This window comes from Equus przewalskii, chromosome 8 (assembly GCF_037783145.1).
Source record: "Equus przewalskii isolate Varuska chromosome 8, EquPr2, whole genome shotgun sequence".
In the NCBI taxonomy this organism is placed as follows: domain Eukaryota; kingdom Metazoa; phylum Chordata; class Mammalia; order Perissodactyla; family Equidae; genus Equus; species Equus przewalskii.
Genome location: NC_091838.1, coordinates 6,119,942 through 6,143,833, shown reverse-complemented (window position 1 = coordinate 6,143,833; position 23,892 = coordinate 6,119,942). Strand labels below are relative to the sequence as shown.

The 23,892-nt window shown below is 39.2% G+C and overlaps 1 protein-coding gene across 6 annotated transcripts in view; it reads right to left on the bottom strand.

The window, feature by feature from the left end:
- Positions 1-21,742, bottom strand: part of SNX16 (sorting nexin 16) — a 41,221-nt gene extending 19,479 nt beyond the window's left edge. For 2 of the 6 annotated variants that reach the window (XM_070630357.1, XM_070630361.1), the window contains exons 1-5: positions 21,526-21,666; positions 19,828-20,071; positions 19,601-19,740; positions 14,062-14,148; positions 7,075-7,223 (exon numbers count right to left, since the gene is read on the bottom strand). In XM_070630357.1, the coding sequence (XP_070486458.1) occupies positions 7,075-7,223; positions 14,062-14,148; positions 19,601-19,740; positions 19,828-19,975 (524 nt within the window). In that variant the 5' untranslated portion in view covers positions 19,976-20,071; positions 21,526-21,666. Of the gene's footprint in view, positions 1-7,074; positions 7,224-14,061; positions 14,149-19,600; positions 20,072-20,979; positions 21,236-21,525 lie in introns of those variants that run through there. The other 4 variants (XM_070630358.1, XM_070630360.1, XM_070630359.1 and 1 more) reach the window with 4 other exon arrangements.
- Positions 21,743-23,892: the final 2,150 nt, after the last annotated feature.

The following is a 23,892-nucleotide window of genomic DNA, read 5'->3' as shown; positions in this document are numbered from 1 at the left end:
TTCATCACGATAATGACTAGGCAAGAAAAACATCAGGATAGGAGAGAAACCTCTCTGACTAAGAGAAGATCCAACAGTTTAGAGTAAAAAGGTCAGGAAGACTGTATCTTTCTATTCCTTTCATTAACTAGAGTACCTTGTCAGTGTGTTTGGGGAAACTCCGTTTTAAAATTGGAATCAGTTGCTGACTTAACTTGCCTGAAGACGAGCAGACCACAGATGGTATCCTTCAGCATCGTTTTTATTATCAAAGCAAGTGTGCCCTATAACTTAAACTCTTCCTTTGATTCTCTTCAAAGTTTTCTTTAAAAAGGTCTTACTGTATTTCAAACTTCTTAAAAGATTTCATCCAGTGAACTTTCACCATCTATTTACTATTTTGCTCCTTTCTTTCTTTCACAGGTATGTATCTGTTTACATTTCATAATTTTTTAAAAGACCAGGAATTAAATAGGTAAGTGTATACTTTATCTCAAAACTTATATTTTAAATGGGAAAAAAACTCCTAAAACTAAGTAAAAAATGTACTAAAAATCCTAGATATCACTTCTGTCAAAATGAAATTACGCACAAAAAGTCACTGCATGAAACTATTACCGAGGGATTTAGATAGAAATGTTACATCAGTTAATATTTCTCTTCAGAATTCTCCCCAGTTAAAACAACAAAGATTAACAGTGAATACAAGCCTGGGGAGAAGGGCAGAGGCAGGCATGACAGCTGAGGCCACGGGCAGGAGGGACGGGTGGGGCAGCAGGCGGCGAGGCCCGGCCGTGGGGCCCGGGTTAGACCGTCGGCACCTCTCCCCCGTTACTCTTAGCACACTGTGTCTCCACCTTCAGTCTGATTCCTTCTAATCCAGAACACTTCAAAAAACATGTTTTATGTCAAATCCAGTTTAAAACTCATCTATGCCTCCTCTCGCAAGGGGGAACAAAGCCCAGATCTTGGTGTTGGCATAAAGCACCTGCCCACATCAAGTTTTAACTGCCTCTCTTATCCGAAATTCAGAAACGGTCATCCTCATTTCTCTCCTGCTGCTCCAGGCTTCCAGGCCTCTCCTCACACTGGCTGCTGTTATCCTGGCCCATCCCTGCCACCTTTACCTGGCATTCTCAACCTTAGTCCTCACGACTCAGCTCATCCATTACCTCCTCAGGGAGTCTTCTCTGACTAGATCCCGTCCCCATCCTCTCCTAGTTCAGTATTCTCAGTGTGTCACCACAGCACCTGGAAAAGATCCCTCTCACAGGGTTTATTAGCCTGTATTATTAGTACTGTCTGTTTATGAAGCAGTCTGCTTCACCGGCAGTAGAGGACAGGTTCCGGGACTGTGCAGACTGTGTCGGAAGCAATTAGCACAGCAGAGAATAAGCATTCAACAAATAATGAATTTACTTGTAAGAGCGAAGCAATTAGAAAAAATTAATAAAACTATTAAGGCCATCAGAACAAACTTCTCTCCACTGTTGTAGATAAATACTACAGTACAATTCTCAAATTTGAGGTGGATTTTAGTTTTTAATAGATACTCCAGCTTTCAAAAGAAAGTAAGCCTAGGACAGCAAGAACTAAGACCAAAAGTCTGAAGAGTTAAAAGAAAGTTAGAACCTGGCTCTTTCTGATGGTACAACTTCAAGATTCATAAAGAAGCACAACAAAAACAATAAGATATGAAAAATTCAGAGCTGAAAGGGAATTTTCAGAGAACATTTACCCCATTACCTAATTTTCCAATCGAAGACTGGTCAAACTCAGTTAAGCTTATTTCACTACGAAGCCCAGAAAACTGAATTTTGTAAAAGGTCTCCAAAACCCAATTTAATTAAGTAAGGGTTTACATGTATCTGAATACAAAATGTTTGGCTTTATTGCCTTTTTAAAAACTGTCCATAACTGAATTTCTACCAAACTAACATTTTGTGGTAAAAATCATCCAACCAACCTTAGCAATAACGTGTTGATTCTCATGAGGTACTATTACACTAGTGCAAGTATAACTGAATTCTTGTCTCATTTTATAAAAATACTAAGACTAACCCAACTTCTCTTGATAGTATCTTTACACAGAAAAACAACTTAACTATATTAACAACAAAATTTCCTGTGAGAAGACAGTTCAGGTTGCAAATGTCTAAAAAATAGTTTAAGTATTCTGTTCAAGAATTATAGAATTACTGAACTTTACAACTAAGAGAGACCCAAGAAGTCACCTACCCCACCACAGCCCATTTAGTAACTCCCTCTTTGATGCCACTGAGAGTCATCCAGCCTTTTCAAACACTGAAGGTAAAGAGGAACTCCCTTTCTCAAAAGGCAGAACACTTTCATGCTACATCTCGTTTGATTAATCCTTCTCCCCATCACAATCTTTAAAGTATGTGAAGATGTCTATCATATTCCCCAAGGACTTTTTCCTTTTAAAGGGTAAATATTCTGATTTCTTTCAGTTGTTCCCTCGTGTAAATGCTTGGATACTATTTTTTTTTTTTTTAACTATGAACTGCTGCTAATCTAGATCCATTCTAAACTTTTTTTTCCCACAGATGTAGAATTTCAAACACTGAATTCTGGCACTGAAGCCCTTATAGATGAACGGCACTATGATGAAAAAATATATAATTTTAACCCGTGTGTCTTACGAGAATTAAAACGGAGGAAAAATTTGGTAAATCAGGACAGAAGACCAGTACTTCTGAAAATAGAGAATAGGAAAATATCTGCTGTGCTGATCAAATGATGTAACAATTTCCAAGTGGCTCAAGACAGCATAAAACAATAAACAGCCTTGTTTTACCTATAACAGATTGTGCAACCTGAGACTCTCCCCCTTCATCCATCTTCACACATCCTTCACCTTGACAAACTGAGTTACACACTGTGCCTGGTCTGAGAGCCGGGCCTTCCTGCTTCTGCATTTTGATAAAATATTCCCTCTCATCTGGAAAGCTCCTCTTCACCTTCTCTTTATCAGTCTAAATATCATTGATTCTTTAAAATCCAGCTCCAATGTCACCCTGTAGGAGGCCCCATCTAACTCTCCCTTCCTCCTCTGAAAGAGGTCTAACTCTACCCATTGCAGTTTTCTCGGGTGCTTCTTTCTCCTATTCAGTTGTCTTGAATAAAACATTAGCATCTACCACACCCTTGTGTGGCTGCAATACCTTATGTATAGTAAGACCTAAATAAATACTTATGGAACAAAAATCAATAACTCCTTTTATCATGAAAATATTAATGTTTTTATGTTTTCTTACTTTGTATTTTCTAAATGCACCTGAAAATAATATTGTGTTAAAACATTCAAACCAACAATCCTAATACCCTTTCAGTTGTCCTCTTCCACTCGTGCTTTGTGAGAGTTAGAGCAGTTACAATATTAAGAGCTGCCAGTTGTACAACGGCAAGCTCCTAGACAACATGAGGGGTAAGAAATAACTGTGCTGTGAGATACTAAGAATATCAAAAAGGAAATGAAAGACGATATTGAAAAGGAAAATGAAAGAACTGTATGAAGAACTAATAGCAAATTCTTATTTGGCTGTACAAAGATAGTAATTTTTCTATGCTGCCATTCCAACTGTAAGAGGATGCTAAGAGGTGTACCAACAGGTACTGTACAACTAACTGATGTTTTAAGTAGTGGTTCTTCAATGTAGCTTTATGTTTTATAAAGAAGTATTGGGATTCTGTTTTTTCTCCTTTTCTCTCTTAGGAGAAATTCATAAACAGCTGTTTGGCAACCTCAGACTTCCTAGATATCTCCTAATTATTTGTTTCTGACTCATATTCATCTTCCTCCCCATAATCTTAATCTGGCCTTCAAGGCTCTCAAATCCTAGTTCCTGCTTCCAGAATTGCTCGATCACTGCAAAAAGGACTGACGGTTCCTTTTCTGTGTTCCTGCTACTTTTATAATCAGAATCATACCAAGAAGCATTTCATAAACTCTTACTTGGTTTAAACAGAATACTGATAGAATACTAATTTTCTTCAAATGAATTTTAAGACCAATGAGTACATCTTCTTCTTTCATACCGTTCTGAGCATGACACAGGGCAAACACTTAAGGTAAAGACTAATAACTCTTCTCCCCACCGCCCCTATACCGTGCTTTAAATAATAATTAAGAAACTTCTTAAATTGTGAAATAAAAAATGCTATGCATCACCCACAAAAAAGACAGTGGGTGCCCTACAATAAACAAGGCATAAATACCTTATTTCGGCTTCAAGTTATCTTACAGCATTCCCTAAATGCCTGATGACGTGACAGGAGAAAAGTACGTAGGTGAACACCGTGAGGCACACTAGATGCTTTCATGCCTGACTTCTGAGAACCATGAATGCTGCAGCAATGCCAAAGGAACCCTTCCCCGCCCTCTCCGGCCAAGAAATCTCTCTCTCCCTGAAACATCTATTTATGAACTGAGCAAGACGACTGCCTCTGTCCCTAAGTATGCAGTTTTAGACATAACAAGATCTTGAATGTCCCCAGTAATGCCCACCTTAGAGATGGAGATCTATTATCAGGAGTTTAAAAAAAAAAAGAAAGATGCATCTCAACTAAGATAAACTTTCACTATTTAAAAAAATCAAGAAATCATAGAGTTTATTAATATGGTTCACATTAATATTTCATTTGGTAAAAACAGAGTATAGTCATTTATAGAATAAATGTGATTGTAAGTCACTAGAATATTTTCAATACAGAGACATAAAGGTTTTTGAATAAGGGACAAGAGAAAGGGGACAGGATGTAAAAGTCCTCTTTTATGGTATGGTATACAATATATTTTCTTCAAAGGCTTTCCCTATGATTTTAGGATTTGTTGGTTTTTATTCCTGCTTGCTGTATCTGAATTAACACTGACCTTTTTTTGGGGGGGGATGTAAAAAACACATAAAAAAGTAGGGAGCCCCCACATTTCCACCTAGAAAACAGCTGCTAAGTTTTGTCATGTTTGCTTCAATCACTTTTTCTTATCACTAGTACAACAGGAAACACCAACAGCTCTGCCATTCACTCAACAAGCACTTACTGAGCACGGCCTCTGTGTTGGCACTGTGCTAAGCGCTGCACGCTGACTGGGGAGTCAGACAGCTACAGGACCTACTACTATGTATGCACCTTACAACCTAGTGGGAGAAACGCAACCAAATCATCACAGAAATAGTTACAAACTGAAATGCTAGAAATTAAAGTACCAACTAGCCATTCTTAGCTGGGATTCTGAGAGAATCAGACCCTAGTGATGAGGATTTCAGTGACCATTTTCTCAGTTCTCTTAAGATTGGTCTGTAGCTAGTATCACCCTAGAAGAACAGAAATTAATTCACACATAGAATGGGTGTCATAGGCCTTAGGAGTTGACTCTCAGGACCAGCTGAGAAGGGCTGGTACTGCTACTGTGAGAAAGAGCTGAACTACTTTTTGGCGATGGTAGTGGTGGGTGAGGGGGTGGTCAGGAAAGCCAGTCACCTAAGGAAGTGAAGTTTTTATTGCAATCTGAAGGATACACAGGCATTATCTAGGCCAGGGCTGAGTGAGGTAGCATGAAACACTGCTTTTCCAGGGAACAGCATATCTGAAGGCACGAAGGGACAAAGGAGTGAGGTGATTTGGGAAAACTAAAAGACCAAAACAGCTGACATACTGAGAATGGGGGTGGGGAGGAATAATGAAACACGAAGCTGGAAAGACAGGCAGGTAGGCAGAGACCAGGAGGAACAACAAACTGTTACAAAAGGTGACTATGGCTCCACAGGCTACAGAAACAAGAGCAGACGAGAAAGGTCGGTGGGAAAGCTTTTGAGGTAATTAAGGCAAGAAAATTGCTTAGACTAGAGGGGTGATGGCAGGAACGGAAAAAAGCAGAGTTGAGTGGAATTTGAAACATACAGGAGGGATAAGGGTAGTGAAGGAGGTGTCAAGGACGACTCCCAGGTTTGGGGAGATGATACTGCTGAATACTGTGGAAAAGGTGTAGAAAGCAAGCTTTCCAGTCTGTTTTAGGTTTGAGGTCACTTTGAGATACCCGAAGGAGCTGTCAAGGACGCAAGTGCATACGTGAATGTAGAGTCGAGAGAAGGGTCTGGCCTGCAGCTCCTTTCGTAGCGGACAATGAGTGGGGATGGGCGGAGACCTGGAGCAGCCGTCAGGCTTAGGCAGCACACGGTCAGAAGCAAGACGTCTATGCACAGCGTGCGTGTGTTATGTATAACCTAAGGTGATATACACTAAAAAAGGCTGAGAGAAGAGGCTGAAGAAGTGAGATCGGATGGTTTTCTTAATTGCTTTCCATCCTTATGTGAAAAACTACTAAAGATAGTTACAGACATAGGTATCTCTACAATACACTATTGCTGCCTTGTAAATGCTCTCTTTTCTCAAAATACTTCCAATTTACTTGATAATGTAAGTTCCAAAATTAGATACCCAGCTGACATCAAATCATAAAGCAATTTTCTGTAAATATATTCAGAAGCCAAAAAACCCTTACAGATCCCTTCTCTCCCTGTTCAGTGGTTTTGGTACTTTTCACTTTATCATCTAAGTAAATTAACTCAACTTTACAGTTTTCTTATTTTTGCATTACTTTGGAGAAATATAAAGAATACTACCCTTAAAATCACATAGTGTCATATTGACCGTATTGATGTGGGCCGCTTTGTTTAAATGACTGCTAAAACACTAAATATTAAAATCAACTTCACACTTGGGTGGTTTAGTATATGGTACACTGAATTTTTACCTTTGCTAACTTTTCAAAATTGTTAATACAAATCAAACACCAAATAAATTCCTGACTGGAAAAAAGCAAGAAAATTCCATGGAGTGCTTTATTAGAGAGGACAAGTAATTATAATCCTACCCTATATTTCTGTGCTTGAATAACTAGGGTCCTAGATTTATTTATTTTTTCTCCCCCCTACTTTATGTCCCCAAGTCCCCATGGTACATAGTTGTATATCTTAGTTGCAGGTCCTACTAGTTGTGTCATTAGATTTATTCTTCAGTTTAAACTAGTTGTTAGAATGCACTGATAACCTCTTACTTCAATTTGTTACATACCAGTTGGCAATGTCCTTGTGAGCTACTAAATTTTGAAGAAATGCTTGTAATCCTAATTGTCTATCTTCTAAAAAGTCGGCATTGTAATTATCTTTGAACCAGCGTTTTGGTGGAAGTGCTAGTCGAAAGCCTGGAAACATCTCTTTTAACTGAAAAAGAAGAAAAAAGAAAACACAGTGTTCAACTTAATTATATCACCTCTACAAAATCTATCCTGTTGACTAGGTAAAACTATTCATGAAATATGTTAAAATAAAAGAATTAAATTTAGCTAAGCTTTTTATGCCTTGATTCTTGATTTCTAGCAGTTGTATATACATAGAAGTCACAGTTGCTCCACATCTTTGCCAACACTCAGCATTGTCTGTCTGTTTAACCTTAGCCATTCCAGTAGATGCATGGTATATTTCATCGTGGCTTTAATTTGCATTTCTCTGTTGACAAATGATGTTAAATATCTTATATGCTTATTTGAATCTGCATACCTTCTTTGGTGAATTATCTATTCAAATCTTCTGACCTCTCCACTTTTTAAGGAAAAAACTGGGTTGTCTTTTTATTATTATTTTGCAAGAATTCTTTACATATTCCAGACACAAGTCCTTTGTCAGGTATATGTATGACAAATATTTTCTCCTAGGCTGTCACCTGACTTCATTTTAAGTCTTAATAGAGCATAAGTTTTTAATTATAATGTTATCTAGTTCATCCATTTTTATCTTTTATGGTTTACCCTTTTTTTTAGATCCTAAGAAATCTGTGCTCACTCCAAGGTTACAAAGATATTCTTCCACGTTTTTTCCTGGACATTTATAGCTTTAGCTTATACATTTTAGTTTATGATCCATTTGGCATATCTGGCTTAAATTCTGCTTTCTTGGGCAAGACTTTTCCAATCTTCTAAGCTATATTAGATTTCCCTTTATATACTGTGTTCAAGTGACTATACCGGTGTAACACGTTACCTCAAAACCTAGTGGTATAAAAACGACCATTTATTAGGTCATGGACTGTGGGCTATCAACTCACACAGGGCACAGTGAGAATGGCTTATCTCTGTTCCACACTGGACTGGGACCTCAGCTGGAAGACCTGAAGGTGGGAGCCGGAATCATCTGAAGGTCAGTCCTGCATATGTATAGTAGATGATGCTGGCTGCTAGCTGAGACTTTAGCTGGGGATGTCAGCCACAAGCCTAACATGGCCTCTTCACGTGTCTTGGACTTTCTCTCAGTAAACAGGGTGGATTTCAAAGGAGAGCATCCCAAGAAAGCGAGGATGAAGCTGTCTACTTCTTATGATCCAGCCTGGTCACACAGCTTCATTTCCATTGTCCTCTATTGGGTGGAGAAGTCACAAGCCCACCCAGGTTCAAGGGGGAAGGGAAACAGACTCTACCTCTTGACGGTCAGTGGCAAGATTCTGGAAGAGCAGAGGGGATTGGAAAAATTGCTGTGCACACTTTTAGAAAAGACAGCCTGCCACAGAGTCTCAAATCAATTTACTTTTCAAATGTCATTTATCACAATGTACATAACATTTATTTAATTTTGGACTTTCCTACTAGACCTGCGATTCTAAACCTTGGCTGCACACTGGAATCACCTAGGAACTTGAAAAGATATTAATTACTGTGTTCTGCCTCTGACAGATCTGGGTTTAATTAGTTGGGATATGGCCTGGGCATTGTAGTTTAAAAAAGGTTTCCAGGCAAGTCCAAAGTACAGCTAAGATTGAGAACTATTTTAGCGCACTGCAACGATCATGCCTTATTCATAGGAGCATCCTCAATGTCCAGCACAGTGTCTGCTCCATCACAAGCAGTCAACAATCTCTGTTCAATAAATGGATGAGCGAAACGAAATCATGTACACTCACATTTCTACACTTAAATACAAAACTAAATATCACAAGGTAAAAAAAAGGCTAGCAAAAGGGAAAAGTTCACAGGGTAAAATGCTAAGTAAAAATATAAAATATAACATTCTGTCTGTATTTCTATAAATATGTAAAGATAAAATAGACAAAAACTAGAGAGTAACTTGGACCACTGAAAACACTGATTTGATTTCAAGATGTAACTAGATACTTTTGGCCTTGGAGTTTTGTTATTTAATGTGTTTGCAATGAAAATAATAAAAGCCATGAGGAGGAAAAAATAGTCTTTTATTAATTTTAAGCTTTAAATTTAAATAAAACATATGTCCAGATACATGGTTATTTTTTTCCTTTAAAAAATTATCCTCAGAAGAGGGGAGTGTCCCACAAATGAGTCCTCACAAAGTCTTCATTTTATGGGTACTTAGTCAATAACTTTATTTTGAACAAAGTACAATTTGGGGACTATCCATTAGCTTGCAATAACTTTTGTAAATGCTAATGTTCATATTTCATTAAATTAAAACATTAATACATTTCTTGGAAAAATGATCTCATAATAGGCATTTGATGTTTCTATAAATAAGCTTTCAAAAAGGAATGCACATGTTTTTCGGATTAAGATGGAGAATTGAGCACACTCATCTAATTCCGTCTTTCTGCAGCCCCACAAAAACTATAATGAAGAGAAAAATACATAAAACAATACATGAGAAGCTAAAATGCAGAGAGAAGAGTGGTAATTGACTCAGTAGAGGCAAGAAAACCCTAGGTGTAGGAAAATCTCCACCAAACGGACACTACAGAAACCATTTCAAACTTTTGCTCAGGAACTGGCAGCGAAAGGCAGGAGATTGGAAAACACTTCTCTGGACAGTTTGATCAAGCCAAGAAGAAGGACCTAAGATCCTGACGTCAGAAGTTCTCCAAGAGTGGTCCACCTTCATCACCCTACAGCAAAGCTTAAAGTCAACGGAGACCTCATCCACGGAGTAAGAGACTCCAATGAGCTTTTAGCACCCACCTTCCAACTATGACCAGACAACCAAGAACTACTTAGTTACTCTTTAACATGGAAGACAAACAGAAAAAGCAACTCAGAGAAAAAGATAACACAAGAAGAACACATGAAAGAATAAATATACAGATGAAAACTTATCACTAATACACTCAATGGATTAAGAGCAGATATCACATCCAGGAAATACTAAGACGACAAAAAAGGGACACACTTACAGAATAAAAACATGCTTTTAGAAAGAAAGAAATAAGGAAATCTCCTCCAAAATAGCAAAAAAGAAAAAGAGAATTAAAAAGGGGAGGCAAAGATAAGGAACCAGCTCGAAAGGTGTATTTTACAAAAGCAGTTACAGAAACAGAGAACTGAGAACACAGAAGGGAGGAATTCATTAATAAAGCAATTCAGAAACATTTGTCTGAAGGACATGAGTTACCATATTAAACAAGACCACTGAGTGTCCAAGAGAAGAAACAAAATCTACAAAAAACACTGTGAAATTTCGATTAATTACACAGAAAAGGTTCAACAGACTTCTAAAGAAGAAAAAAACAGGTGTCCTACAAATGATCAGGAGGAAGAATGGCTTTGGGCTTCTCAACAGCAACACTCAACACTAAAAGCAAGATGACAATAGCTTAATGTCTTCAAAATTCTGAAAAAAATCCCAAAGACTCCAACCTAGAATTCTATACCTAGCCCAAATTTGAATCAAGTATGAGGACAGAAAAAGAGTATTTTTAGACACGCATGGATCTAAAAAATATCACCTATGTGACTTTCCTTAAGAAGCTACTGGGGAATTAGTTCCTCTAAAAGCAAAGAGTAATTCAAGAAAGAGGAAGATATGGGATAGAGGAAACATGACCCAACAAAGGAGAAAATAGACAAAATCTCCTGAAAGACAATCTTAGGACGATACTTTGGAACTACATGATGAGATCAATCAGTGTAGGACAGCTCGGGACACTGTGGCCCAAGAGACAGGCAGGCTGAGGACGGCCATGAATTTCTCTTTAACGGAGGGGCTGAGCCCTATGCCCTGCTGCCTGGAACTGAGAACAATTGCTCCACCTCACAGAAATGTTCAGTTTTAACCTACTTCTGCAACCTGGAAGTAGAAAATAGTGAGCTTTTAAGTAGAACACAGAGAAAAATCCACTTCTTGTGGCCATATTTCTGCAAACTATTCATCACTCAGCCTGCTCTATAACCCTGCCAGACACCTCAACTCTGATCAGCCCCATGTGTTCCAGAACTTGCTCATGACTTTGCGCTCTGACTTCCTCAGAAGAGGCTCTTATAAGCTGAAGCCAGATTATAACCCAGGAGACTAAAAAAAAAAGAGGAAGAAAAAAAAATCAGTGTTCTATAGAAAATTTTCTCTTTATAGCCAGTTTATTTCAATTATGTTCAATAATTCTCATGTTGTCACTTGACTATTTTTTTCCCCACTACTATAGATAAGTGGGGAATATAAATTCCTTAAATTTAGGACCCATCCATGTAGTTTCTATGTAATCCCAAATTCCTAGAACAATGCTGAACTCAAACTACTCACTTCATAAACTCTTCATTATTGGTTTTATAAAATTAAAGATTCTAAGATTTTAACTTCATTTTTAACAATTATAAAAATAACTGCAATTTAACCTGTGTGCCCGCTGGTGTTTCACACATTTTGATTCTTGCCAGTAAAAGCAGGTAATGGGTGGAGCGCCTTCTGGTACCTAGAAAACTGATATAGACACTTAATAATTTTAAGTGCCCAACTTGGAGTACCATGGAGATAGTTACTAGATTTAAATTTAACTCCTACTATCATTTTTCTTCAAAAGCTTCAGCGTTCTCTAAATCTCAACTTGCCTAAGACAAGAAATATTTTAGCAATAAAGATAAATCTAGAGAGATAAAGGAAAGTAAACACTAAAAACAGTTGAGCCCTGAAAAGAAAAATAATAAATAACAGATTAAACAGCACTAAATTGAAACCTAGAAATTAGTCTGCAGGAACAAAGATTATAATAATTTCATAAGAAAGCTAAGAAATCCACTTAAGTATCTAGTAACTTCATGAATTACTTTGATTCTTCTTGTTTGTTTAATCATTAAAAAAACTCAACAGAAGTACAGAATTATAGGTTTTTAATTCATCAGTGTAACATAAAAACTCAGGAACAGTAAATGAAGTTCATATATAACGGCAGAAACACACTAGAAATAATACTTTAAGTATTCTGGCATACTACAAAAAGGCATCTTAATATCACCTTAATAAAGGATAAAATAGTTTGCCATTCTATATTTTACCTTTTCATTCAAACTGAGGTTTTCAGAATGCCAGAAACTTTTTGGCAGCCAGGCAGCTGCAAAGCCACATAAACGGGGTTTCCCACCAGCGAACATTGTTAAGAACATCCTGACTTTAGAAGTTCTGAGGAGTCCAGGAAGCAGGGGGGAGGGTGGCAGGCGGGAGAGGACAGGACCAGTGAAGTTTCCTCTACTGAACACCCGTCAAAATGAGGGAGTAATTTCCGGTCCAAGGTCATCTTACTTGGCGTCTCAGAAGCACATAAACCACTTGCTGCTTCTGGAAAAATGCTCTTTCCCTTGGGGTCTAAAATACCAACTCCCCCGACCTGCCTCATCTGATTTCCCTCTAGCTCTGGGCAGCTCAGCTCCTTTCTCTATTACATTCTCACTGCAATTTACTCAATTTCCTTATTGTTGGAAATGTAGGTTGATTCTAACTTTTAACTATGAAAAACAAATTAAAACACAAAGAAAACAACAATAAATAAAACACTCTGATAAACATCCTTAGAGCTGAATCTTGACCATATCCCTGATTTCTTATATAGGATAAATCCCAGAAATGTGATTACTGTCTCAAAATTACGCACAACCGTAGGGTGTCCTCTAGGAAGATTCCTATTTCCAACAATGAATAACGCCATTTAAATGTCTGTCAACTTGACAGGTGAAAAATAGTTTCTTAATTTTCTTTTCTTGGAGTTCCTGTGATAGTAAATGTTTTCCAAATTTACTGGTCATTTATATTTCTTCTGTGGATTTCCTTGTTCATATCATTTGCTGCATTTTATACTTTTGGGTTTACCTTTTTTGCTATTTATTTTTAAGGGTTCTTAATATACTGGCATTTATTATCATCTTCTGTTTCACATGTGCAGTATGCAGAATTCTAGATGTGCCCATGATCTTTGCCCCTGGGGTTGCTGCTATCATTTTACGTTACACAGAAAAGGAATCTTGCAGGTATAATTAGGGTGACTATTCAATTGACCTTAAGATGGGGAGATTTTCTGGGTGAGCCTAATCTTATCACATGAGCCCTTTAAAAGTAGAGGTTTCTTCCTGGCTGGTGGCAGAAGAGAAAGTCAGAGAAATTCAAAGCATAGAAGGGTCTGACCCACTGTTGCTGGATCTGAAGATGGAGGGGCCACGTGCAAGGACTGGGGAGCAGCCTCTACGAGCTAAGAACAACCTCTGGCTGACAACCAGCAAGGAGACAGGGGCCTTCATCTCACAACCACAAGAACCGGAGCTCTGCCAACCACCTGAATGAGCCTGCAGTTAACAGCCCAGTCAGCTAACAGCTTGATTTTGACTTCGTTTGGTGCTAAGCAGCAAACCCAGCCGAGCTCACCCAAACCACTAGGTAATGAACAGGTGCGTTTTAAGCCGCAAAGTTTGTGGTAATTTGTTATACAGCAACAGAAAACTAATACAATATGTTAAAAAACCTTTTTTTGTTCATTATTTTATAGTCATACATCTTTGTCAAACTCACAAGGTTATATTAATAATTACTTAGATTTCTGTTAGGGATTTTAAGGTTTTCTCATTTTGACAGTAAAAATAATTTTTTATTTCCAAAAAAGAAATTTATTTGTAGAGATGGGACTTTAGGCTATTAAAGTGAGATGAAATGGTTAATTTTCTTAGGAACTAGCAAAGATTTAACTTCACTCAATTAACAAGGAAGAAACAACACAAATAGAACAGAAGCATCAGGAACAAAAAATAATTCAAATTTGGAAAGTCAGTTTGAGATCTATTAGAGCACTTACTTTATCATTAAGCCTGGAGAAGTCAGTGTATCTCCTGAAAACGACCCAGCTCTCCTCCGGGGCTTTCTTTACTAGTATTTTATAGACCTATGCAGAGAGGAAGAAAGAATCAATAGGTATATGTGTGAAGATATTTAAAAATTCAAACCAAATATTTTTAAACCTTTTACTTGACAACCCAGATCATAATGATTAGGTAAAAAGAATCAGAAATTATCTAGACCATCAAATGTACAAAATAATCAATGTAGGCTCCAAAGGCAAGATTTTTTCTTAAGAAAGATGACTATGACAAATGTAAGACAAAACATTTTTCTGTTGAACACTAATAACAAATAAACTCATCAGCTTCCAAGATATATTTTATGCCAACAGATTACAAAATTGATAAAATAATCAATCATGATTGAAAAAGCTAGGAAAAACAGCCACTCTTGTCCCATACTATCAATTTAACTTCCAAACTCAACAACTCTGAAGCAAAGTTTTCAAATAAATTTGATGTTATTTTAATCTTCAAGGCTGAAATACAAGCTAAAAAACAGCCATATTAGATAAAAGTTTACATTTCTATAGTTATGCACAATTATCTAGGCTATTGAATAGAAAAACTTGGTTGAAGCCAGTCAATATTTCAAAAAGCACATAAGAAAAAACTAGATTCTATTTTTCGTAAGTATAATATTAGAATTTACTATGAGGAAGTACTACTTATAAGAGAATCTCAGAAACTCTGTTAAACGCCTCCTGGTAGCTCTTGGTGCAGTTTTGGGCTAAGCTAAATACACGGCACATATGAAGTACTCAGTAACCGTGCAATGCCTGAAGCTTTCTTAAAAAGAGCGACTTTTTCCTTGAAGTCTGCTGAGCTGTAATTTTCATCTGTAGCTCTGGAGCTGCACCTGGGCCACAGGCGGCTGCTGAACACTTGAAACGTGACTAGTCCAAACTGACGAGATGTGAGTGTGAAAAACACACGAGGTTTCAAAGACTTAGAAAGAAAATGAGGTAAAAATACTTCATTAAAATGGTTTTATAGTGATTACATGTTAAAATGATCATATTTTGGGTATACTAGGTTAAATATATTATTAAATACAATTTCATCTGTTTCTTTTTACTTTAACATGACTACTAGACAACTTTAAATTACAAATATGACTCACATTATGGTCCTACTGGATGCTCCAGAGACAACTCATTATTTAGGGGCTGTAGATCATCCCACCATTCGACTTTTCTCCCTTACAAACTTCTCTTTCAGCTTTTAAGGGGAAGAATCAGAAGGGTCAAGGATGCATCCCTTAGCTTTGAAGTAAGATAGAAGTAATTTATCTTTGCAGCATATAAAGGTGAGGAAGATTACTTGGACACCCTTTCAAGTCTCCACAAAGTCCTGATAGCAAAGAGGATACAAAGGAAACATTCTTTGTAGGAGTTACTAATTCCACCTGAAGGGATAAATGGGCCTCAGAACTCTTGAGTATGAATGAATGATGCATGATAAAAGTCAACTTCACATGATAATTAGGTTATCTTCACATAATCCATATTGACTTTATTTTCCTATTTTAAAAAATGAGCCCTCCCTTCTCACTGAGCTACTCTCCACAGTGGCCTCTGAACACTCCTGTTTCTCTAGGGCAGACAGTAGGGACTTTTGCGTTTTCTCTCTTCTAGAAGGCTCTACCTACCACGTTTACCTAGTGCTTTCAACAAGAACTTAGTGCTAATTACTTCCTCCTCTCTAACAGCAGTTACTGTTTCTACTCTTCATTGGAAAATCAGTATACACTACAGTGGACTGTCTATCTTTCTATGTAGTTCTTGTTTTAGGATTTTTAAGTAGACTATAATATACACAGAAGCATACACTGAATTATAAAATACATATAGAAAAGTGCAAAAATCGTAAGTATACAGCTTAATGAATTTTCACAACAGAGACACATCTAGTAACTAGTCCCGAGACCAAGAAACAAAACGTCACCAATTGAAGATGCCCACCTCACGCCTCCTTCTCAATTCTGCTCACCACCCCTCTAGTCAGTTTCCATTTTTACACACTTTTCAAAGACTTGCCATTCTCTATATTATAAGATCTCGCCAGTCAGTACTAACACTTTCTTCAGTTAAGAGAGCAATTCAAAGGAATAAGCTATTTTATAAACCTAAGACTCCCAAGCTTATATCTCCAGCTCAGACCTCTGCTAAACTTATATATGTACACACATAATACATGTGTACACACTCACATGCACATACACACAAACACACCTGACATCTCCAGTCTGATGTCTAATGGACATCTCAAACATGGCACGTCCAAAAACACATCCTGATCTTCCCCTCAAAATCTGTCATCTAATTAAATGGCAACCCTATTCTTCTCATTGTTTAGGCCAAAAACTTTGGGATCATCTTTGATTTCTTTTTCTCCAACATCCAAGGCTCTACCTTTAAAATATATCCAGAATCTGATCACTTTTTAGGCTCTTTCCAACCACCCTAGCCCATGCCACCATCCCGTCCCCCATGGATTACTGCAGGAACGTAACTGCCTCCTGCTTCTGTTCTTCCCCACAAAACCAAGTCTCAATGCAGTAGCCAGAAAGAGCGTTTAAGAAAATTAAGTCAGATTATGGGACTCTCCCTTTTAAAACATTTTCAAAGATTCCCACCTCGTGCAGAGTGAACCCTAAAGGCCTTACACTGGTCTACATGCTCTACTTGATCTGGGGTCACATCCCTCGCCTTTACCTGTCATCTCAGTTCCGACATCTCTTCCCACTGCTTCTCCTGCTGTCAGCCACACGGGTTTTTGCAGTTGTCCCACCTGTCTGGAAAGCTCTGTCCCCAGATATTGTCACAGCTCTCTCCCTCTCAGCGTTAACATCTTTTCTGTGGGGCCATGACTGACAATGCTATTTTAATTGCAATTCCAGTTTCAGGGAAACTCTCTCTCTTCTCTCTCGCATTTCTCTCTATAGCACTTATCACCATGTGACATATCAGCACTTTAAAAAATTTACTCATGAATCATTCATTCAAGTTGCTGTACCATTATTACCTGGAAGAGTGCCTGGTACATAACAAGCACTCAAAAATATTAAGTTAATGAATAAATGAGTATGACTAACTTCATATCTGTCATTTGCTTCTTTCCTCTTGAAAGACTTTACATGTATAACCCACTGCCTTACATTTCCCTACGAACTTGCATTTTCACACACATCACCTCAATGAACGCTCATTCCTTCCTAATGAAGGTAGGTCACCGTAAGGAAATGAACCAGCAGTTTATTATAATTTCCGAAATCACTCTCAACAAAGTCAGGTCCGTGCAGATCTCCCATCACATCATCAGTCTTACGACAATTTAACTCTAAGGACTGTTTCTTCATAAATTACCTCAACAATTTTTTCTTGGAGGGCCTTCCGTACTGTAGCAAATTTACAACATGAAATGCTGAAGTAAAATAAAAACTTTACTTCAAGAAAATCCAAGAGAAAGAACAAACTATTTCAACTTATAAGTGAATTTAGTAAGGCTGCTGGATATATAAACATACATTCACATACAAGACCAAAATAAATAAACTAACAATGAACAAATAAAAGACAGAAAAAGAGATAGAGAACATCAAACAAGATCCACACCTAGAAATAGATCTAACCAAAAGATGTACGACCTCTGCCCTGAAAACCACAAAATATGATTAAAAGAAGTTAAGGACTTAAGTAAATGGATTAGGTTCATAGATTCAAAGATTGAACATTGTAAAGATGTCAGTTTGCCTTCGATTAGTCTATAGATTCAATACGTTCCTGATACAAAGGGCCAAGAACAGCCGGATGATCCTGAAAAAGAACAAAGGTAGAGTACTCAAGCTACCAGACGCCAAGACCTATCACAAAGCTTCATTCATTAAGACAGTGTGGAATTGATAAAGCAGGGAAAAAGGAACACAGAAACAGATCCAGACATTTATGTTCGCCTGACTTATGACATAGGCAATAGTGCAAATGCAGAAAATAAGTGGTCTTTTCAATAAAAACCTGATTACTTGATCCCATATGGAGGGAAAAAAAAATGTCTTGACCTTTACCTCACGCCATGGACAAAAATCAATTCCAGATGATTTACAGATTTAAATGCGAAATGTTCAACAATAAAGTTTTTAGAAGAAAAGATAGGACAACATCTTTGTAAACAGAGAGTAGGTAGATTTTAAAAACTGCTAAACATAAAAAAATTAGTAAATTGGACTATATTAAGAACTTGTTTATCAAATGCATCATTAAGGGTAGTGAAAAGGCAAACCACAGAGAGATGATAGTCACAGTACACACTCTGAAAAAAGGACTTATGTCCAGAATGCATAGAAAACTATAAACCAAAGTGGAAAAGACTTCTCCAAAGGAAAATGAACAAAGGTCTTGAACAGACACTTCACAAAAGAGATTATCCAAATGGCCAAAAAGAGTCTTCAATCTAATTAGTCACTAAGAAAATGCAAATTAAAACCACAAAAGAGTGATATCACTCTACCAACCAGAATAGCTAAATTGAGAAATGGAAAAATACCACGTGAGGAAGGTGTGGAGTAACAGTAACTCTCATATGCTGCTTAGAGGAGTATGAATTAGAACAACCACTCTGGTATGCTGTTGATCGGTGTCCTCTAAAGCTGGGCACACGATGCGGCAATTTTTTTTTCCTGCTTTTTCCCCCCAAATCCCCCCAGTACAAAGTTGTATATTCTAGTTATGGGTCCTTCTAGTTGTGGCATGTGGGATGCTGCCTCAGCGTGGCCTGATGAGCCGTGTCATGTCAGTGTCCAGGATGTGAACCAGTGAAACCCTGGGCTGACAAAGCGAAGCGCGAGAACTTAACCACTGGGCCACAGGGCCAGCCCCCTGATGCGGCAACTTTACTCCTAGGCAGAACTCAAACAGAAATGCATACTTTTGTTTACTGAGTGACAAGTACAAAAAGCTTCTTAGCAGTAGCATTTCTAAGAGCCCCAAACTGGAAATTACCCAAATGCTCCTCAACAGAATAAATTGTAGTATATTCACATAAAGGAATCCTATCAGTAATAACGAGCTGCCTACAATTACACACAAGACCAAGGATGAATCTTACAAACAATGCTAAAGAAAAGAGATCACGCCCCAAAGAGTACCTACTCCATAATGCCATTTATGGAAAGTACAGAAATGGGCAAAATTAATCTAAACTATCAGGAGAGTGGGAAGTGACTGACAGAGGGCACGGGGGGGGGGGGCTGGCTTTTAGCACGCTAGTAATGCTCTGTTACTTAAATAATCTGTGTGCTACTTTCAGAGGTGTGTCTGCTTTGTGAAAATTCATTCAAGTAAAACAAAGCATGACAAAATTTAGAGGTAAAAACCATTTGAGTTTTATGTTCAAGAAATTACATGTAGTGGCTAACATTAATCAATTGAACACAGGTTTAGAACACAGGTTAGTCATTCTTTCACGTTCCACTGGTATCCAGAAGTCAACACTCACCGTAAATTTAGCTCTTTCTTCCATCACTTCATAACCCAGTATGGTAGGCGTAGAAGGTCTATCTTCCAAACTCACTGTCTCAGGATTCTGTTCTTCACTTTCTCTTGGTCTGGTAGTATACTCAATGGAAGAATCTGCACCTGTAAATTTAGTCCTAATGAGGGGACTGCTACACACAGATGAAGTACTATCCGTTTGATCAGGTACACTTGTCTGTTTACAATTACCCATGTTTGAGTCTTCTAAATGGCCTTTGGAAGAGTTTGAGCTTGTTGAGATACTCCCAAAAGAAGAAGTTCTTTGGTTTCTGTTGGTTGTAAAACTGGAAGCAGAGTTCCCTATGGGCATAGGAACTGGGACATAAGGAGTTGCCATCTTCTTTCGGCCTTTGCAACACACCTGTGCACTGCTGAGTCCAAACCCTTAGAGAATAATGAATATGCAATCCATTATTTTCTTCTTAGGAATTCACTAAAAATGAGAAGAACATATGGAAAGATTAGTCTGTAATCTGGAGCATTATCCAAAAGAAAGCAAAACGTTCATATCCGTTTCTTTTAATTTTATAACACGCTATTATTTCATTTGGAAAGAAAACACACCCCAAAGTTCGTCCTTTAATCCCAAAATATCATTGCTAAGGACTCCTATTTGCAAGGTATAGAGAACAGAACTATCCCACACCCTTTTTCTTGACCCTCATATTACATGTTATCCCTTTTTTCCCCCTTTATTTTCTTGTGATAGATTTCTGCAACGTTCATTTTAACCTGATCTCATCTATATAAGAGGTGGAAAGAGAAGAGTGGTCAAGACGTTCCTCTGCTTATGGTCCTGACAGTACTACACAGAGTATGGGGAGGGAAGGGCAGAAAGTAAGGGAAGAACGGGAGGAAAATTATTCACACACCACTTGATTTGATTACTGAAATGCTAAACAATTACTCAGAGTAATAACAGTGAACCAGCAGCTTAGAAACTACAAGGTAAATACCAACTGTTCTTAAAGTAACAGTTTATTAAACCCGGGATGACACGTATTTGGAAAAAAACGATCAAATTAATCAAACAAAAACCCAATGAACAATAAACTTACACCCAACAAGATTAAATGACTCGAAGTTTGAACGTTCTTCTAGTTTTCCAGATCATCACTTATTCTGCTCTGCCACAAAGTGGGGGCACGTAACAAACCTTCGTAACTCTTAATCTCTGTTGTCTACAGGACAAGTTCACCCAGCCTCAGAATAATTTCATAATAAAGAAGAAAAGGACCTAAGTTGCTAAATAATAAACTAAGAAACTGTAATAACCACAGTCCAGTGACAGGACACACAACGGCTCTGCCTAGCCAACCACATCTACACGTCGCTACTCACTGACGGGGAAGGGAGGAAACGAAGCGCTCGGACTTGCAAAGATGCTGAACCAAGACTTTTAACCCAGCACGTGGCCCTGGGTACCTTTCCCCATCACCAAGGATTCGGGCACCTCGGGCTGCTGACTCGCCGCTCCCCCGGCCCGCCCGATGGCCCCCCGCAGAGGGGTAAGGAGAAGCCCGCCACCTCGACCTTCCCGGGCCCGCGCGAGCGCCCGGCCGCCCTCGTCCCGCGGGCCCGGCGGGGAGGTCGGCACGCACGGGCCCCGCGCGCACAGCGCCGCGCCGACGTCGGGGACGCGCGGGCTCGGGGGACGCACGTCGGTCCCGCTCCGGGGCAGTGCGTGCAGGTGCGGCGGCGGCGGCCGGAGGACCCGGCCCGAGTCCGAGCACGCGGGCTCCGGCGCCCCGGACGCGCGGCGGCTCGGCTTTGGAGGAGCGCCTGGCGCCCCCGCCCTCCCCGCCCGTGGAGCCCGCCGCCACTGCCGGCCCGGGGCAGGTGTCACCGCACGAGCGCCCGGGACCGCGCCCGCCGCCCCGTCCCTACCTCAGCCCGCTCCGCGGCCGGCACAGGGCGCGTCCCCGTGACGCTAACTCCGACCTCCAGAGCCACAGCACTTCATGCCCCCGCGGCCCCGACAGGCCTCCCGTGACCCGCCGCCCGCAAGCAGCCGCGCTCCGGCTCAGCCCGGCTCTGCCCGGGCAGCCGGGCCCAGCGTCCCGCGAGGCGGAGGGCGGGGCGGCCGACCGCCTCGCCCGGAAGCGACGTCACGCCGAGGGCGCCCGCCCCCGCAGGCGCAGACTGGACTAGCAGGGCCTGGGCTCTTTGGCAGGTGGGTTGAATCCAGTTTTGTGGTAAGAATTCTACCTTCTGTGCCATAGCATTATTTTTATACGTTAACTTTTGAGAAATGGAGGCTAAAATACCTAGTATCCCAGACAGGTAATCAGAAGACTACAATTCCCAGGAGGAACTGCGGCCCATATTAGTCCGGGCTCCTGCTTTGCATCATGGGACTTGTAGTTATTATCGGCTTGGGCCGGTTCTAATAGGTTGTAGATTGTTTTCCATAATTAGCAGCACTTTAATGGATGACAATCGATTTTAACAGTGGGAAGATAGAACACTGCGCTAAAGCCTTTTCGTCCTACATAATTCAGAAGTCCTTATTGGCAGAGAACTCCTGAAATTCTTTAGTGTTTTTTTCCTCTTTTTTTTTTTATGATCTAGGGAGAAATTTTATCCTAAATAATACAGTATTAGGCTTGTTAGACTTGCGCATCTGAAGACCTATGAGGTTTTCTGGAAAGTCGTTCTTTGATAGTCAAATACCAAAATTCAGACCAATCTGCAGGCCTGTTTATCATTAGAATTGTGCAATTTGGTTTAAGGATCGTTCCATGATTTTAAGGCTTTGGAATGTTCCCAAGACTGGGAAAACTGACAGTTGTAATTTCAAAATGAACATAGAAAGAGAATCTGGCTTATAGCATAATAATGGTCTGGGGTTGATAATATTGCCCTTCCACTGTGGATGAGACATAAAAAGCAAAAAGAAATAGTGGACTAAAACATGCCGTAGTTTTCAGGATACACTTGGCAGTCTTGGCCCTGAGGTGGCGTTATATCCATGAGTTCTGTGAGAGAATCCGGGCACAGAGAGAAAAGAAAAGAAAAAAATGAGCCTTGGAATCTTTCCCTCGCTTGTGGACAGTGTTGCTGGTGGTAGCGACATATGCCTGTGATGGGGAAAGCCTGATAGCCCGATATCAAGGAAGCCAAGGAAAATTCAGCTTTCAGGAAGTTAGGGTGTACAGATGCCACAGTAGGAAGGAGTATAAAGATCTAAAAGAGGTCATTTCAATTGTCCAAGGAGGATTCCTTCAAAGATTATTGAAAGGAGCATATAGGATATCTATACTCCAGCGGCCCTTTATCTTGCAGACCATCTGGTGTTGATTAACGTCTATATATTAGTTTCAGATGTACAACATAATGATTCACTGTTTGTGCATATCATGAAATGATCACCACAGTAAGTCGAGTTAACATCCATCACCGTACATAGTAACAAAAAAAATACTCTTCATATGCTGACGACTTTTACGTTTTACTCAGCAACTTTCGAATATGCAATACAGTATTATTAACTATAGTCACCATGCTGTACGTTACGTCCCCGTGACTTATTTCGTGGCTGGAAGTTTGTACCTTTTGACCCCTTTACTCATTTCGCCCACCCCCTAGCCCTGTCTCTGGCAACCACCAATCTGTTCTCTGAATCTGTGAGCTTGTTGCTATGTTCTGTTTTTTAAATTCAACATACAAGTGAAATCATACAGTATTTGTCTTTCTCTGGCTGACTTCTTTCACTTAGCATAACGCTCTCAAGGTCCATCCATATTGTTGCAAATGGCAAAATTTCATTATTTTATATCTGCATAGTATTTCTCTCCCACCCTCCCTCCCCGTCTCTCTCTCTTTCTCTGTGTGTCTACACCACACCTTCTTTGTCCATTCATCCAACAATGGACACTTAGGTAGTTTCCATAACTTGGTTATTGTAAATAATGGAGCGATGAAGATGGGGGTACATATGTTTTTTTAATTAGTGTTTTTGTTTTCTTTGAATAAATATGCAGAAGTGGAATAGCTGGGTTGTGTGGTAGTTCTATTTTTAATTTTTTGAGGAAGCTCCATATTGTTTTCAATAATGGCTCCACCAGTTTACATTCCAACCAACAGTGTAGAAGGGTTTGCTCTTTTCCACATGCTTGTCAACACTTATTTCTTATCTTTTTAATAGTAACCATTTTAACAGGTGTGAGGTGATATCTCATTGTGGTTTTGATTTGCATTTCCTTGATGATTAGTGATGTTGAGCATCTTTTCATGTACCTGTTGGCCATCTGT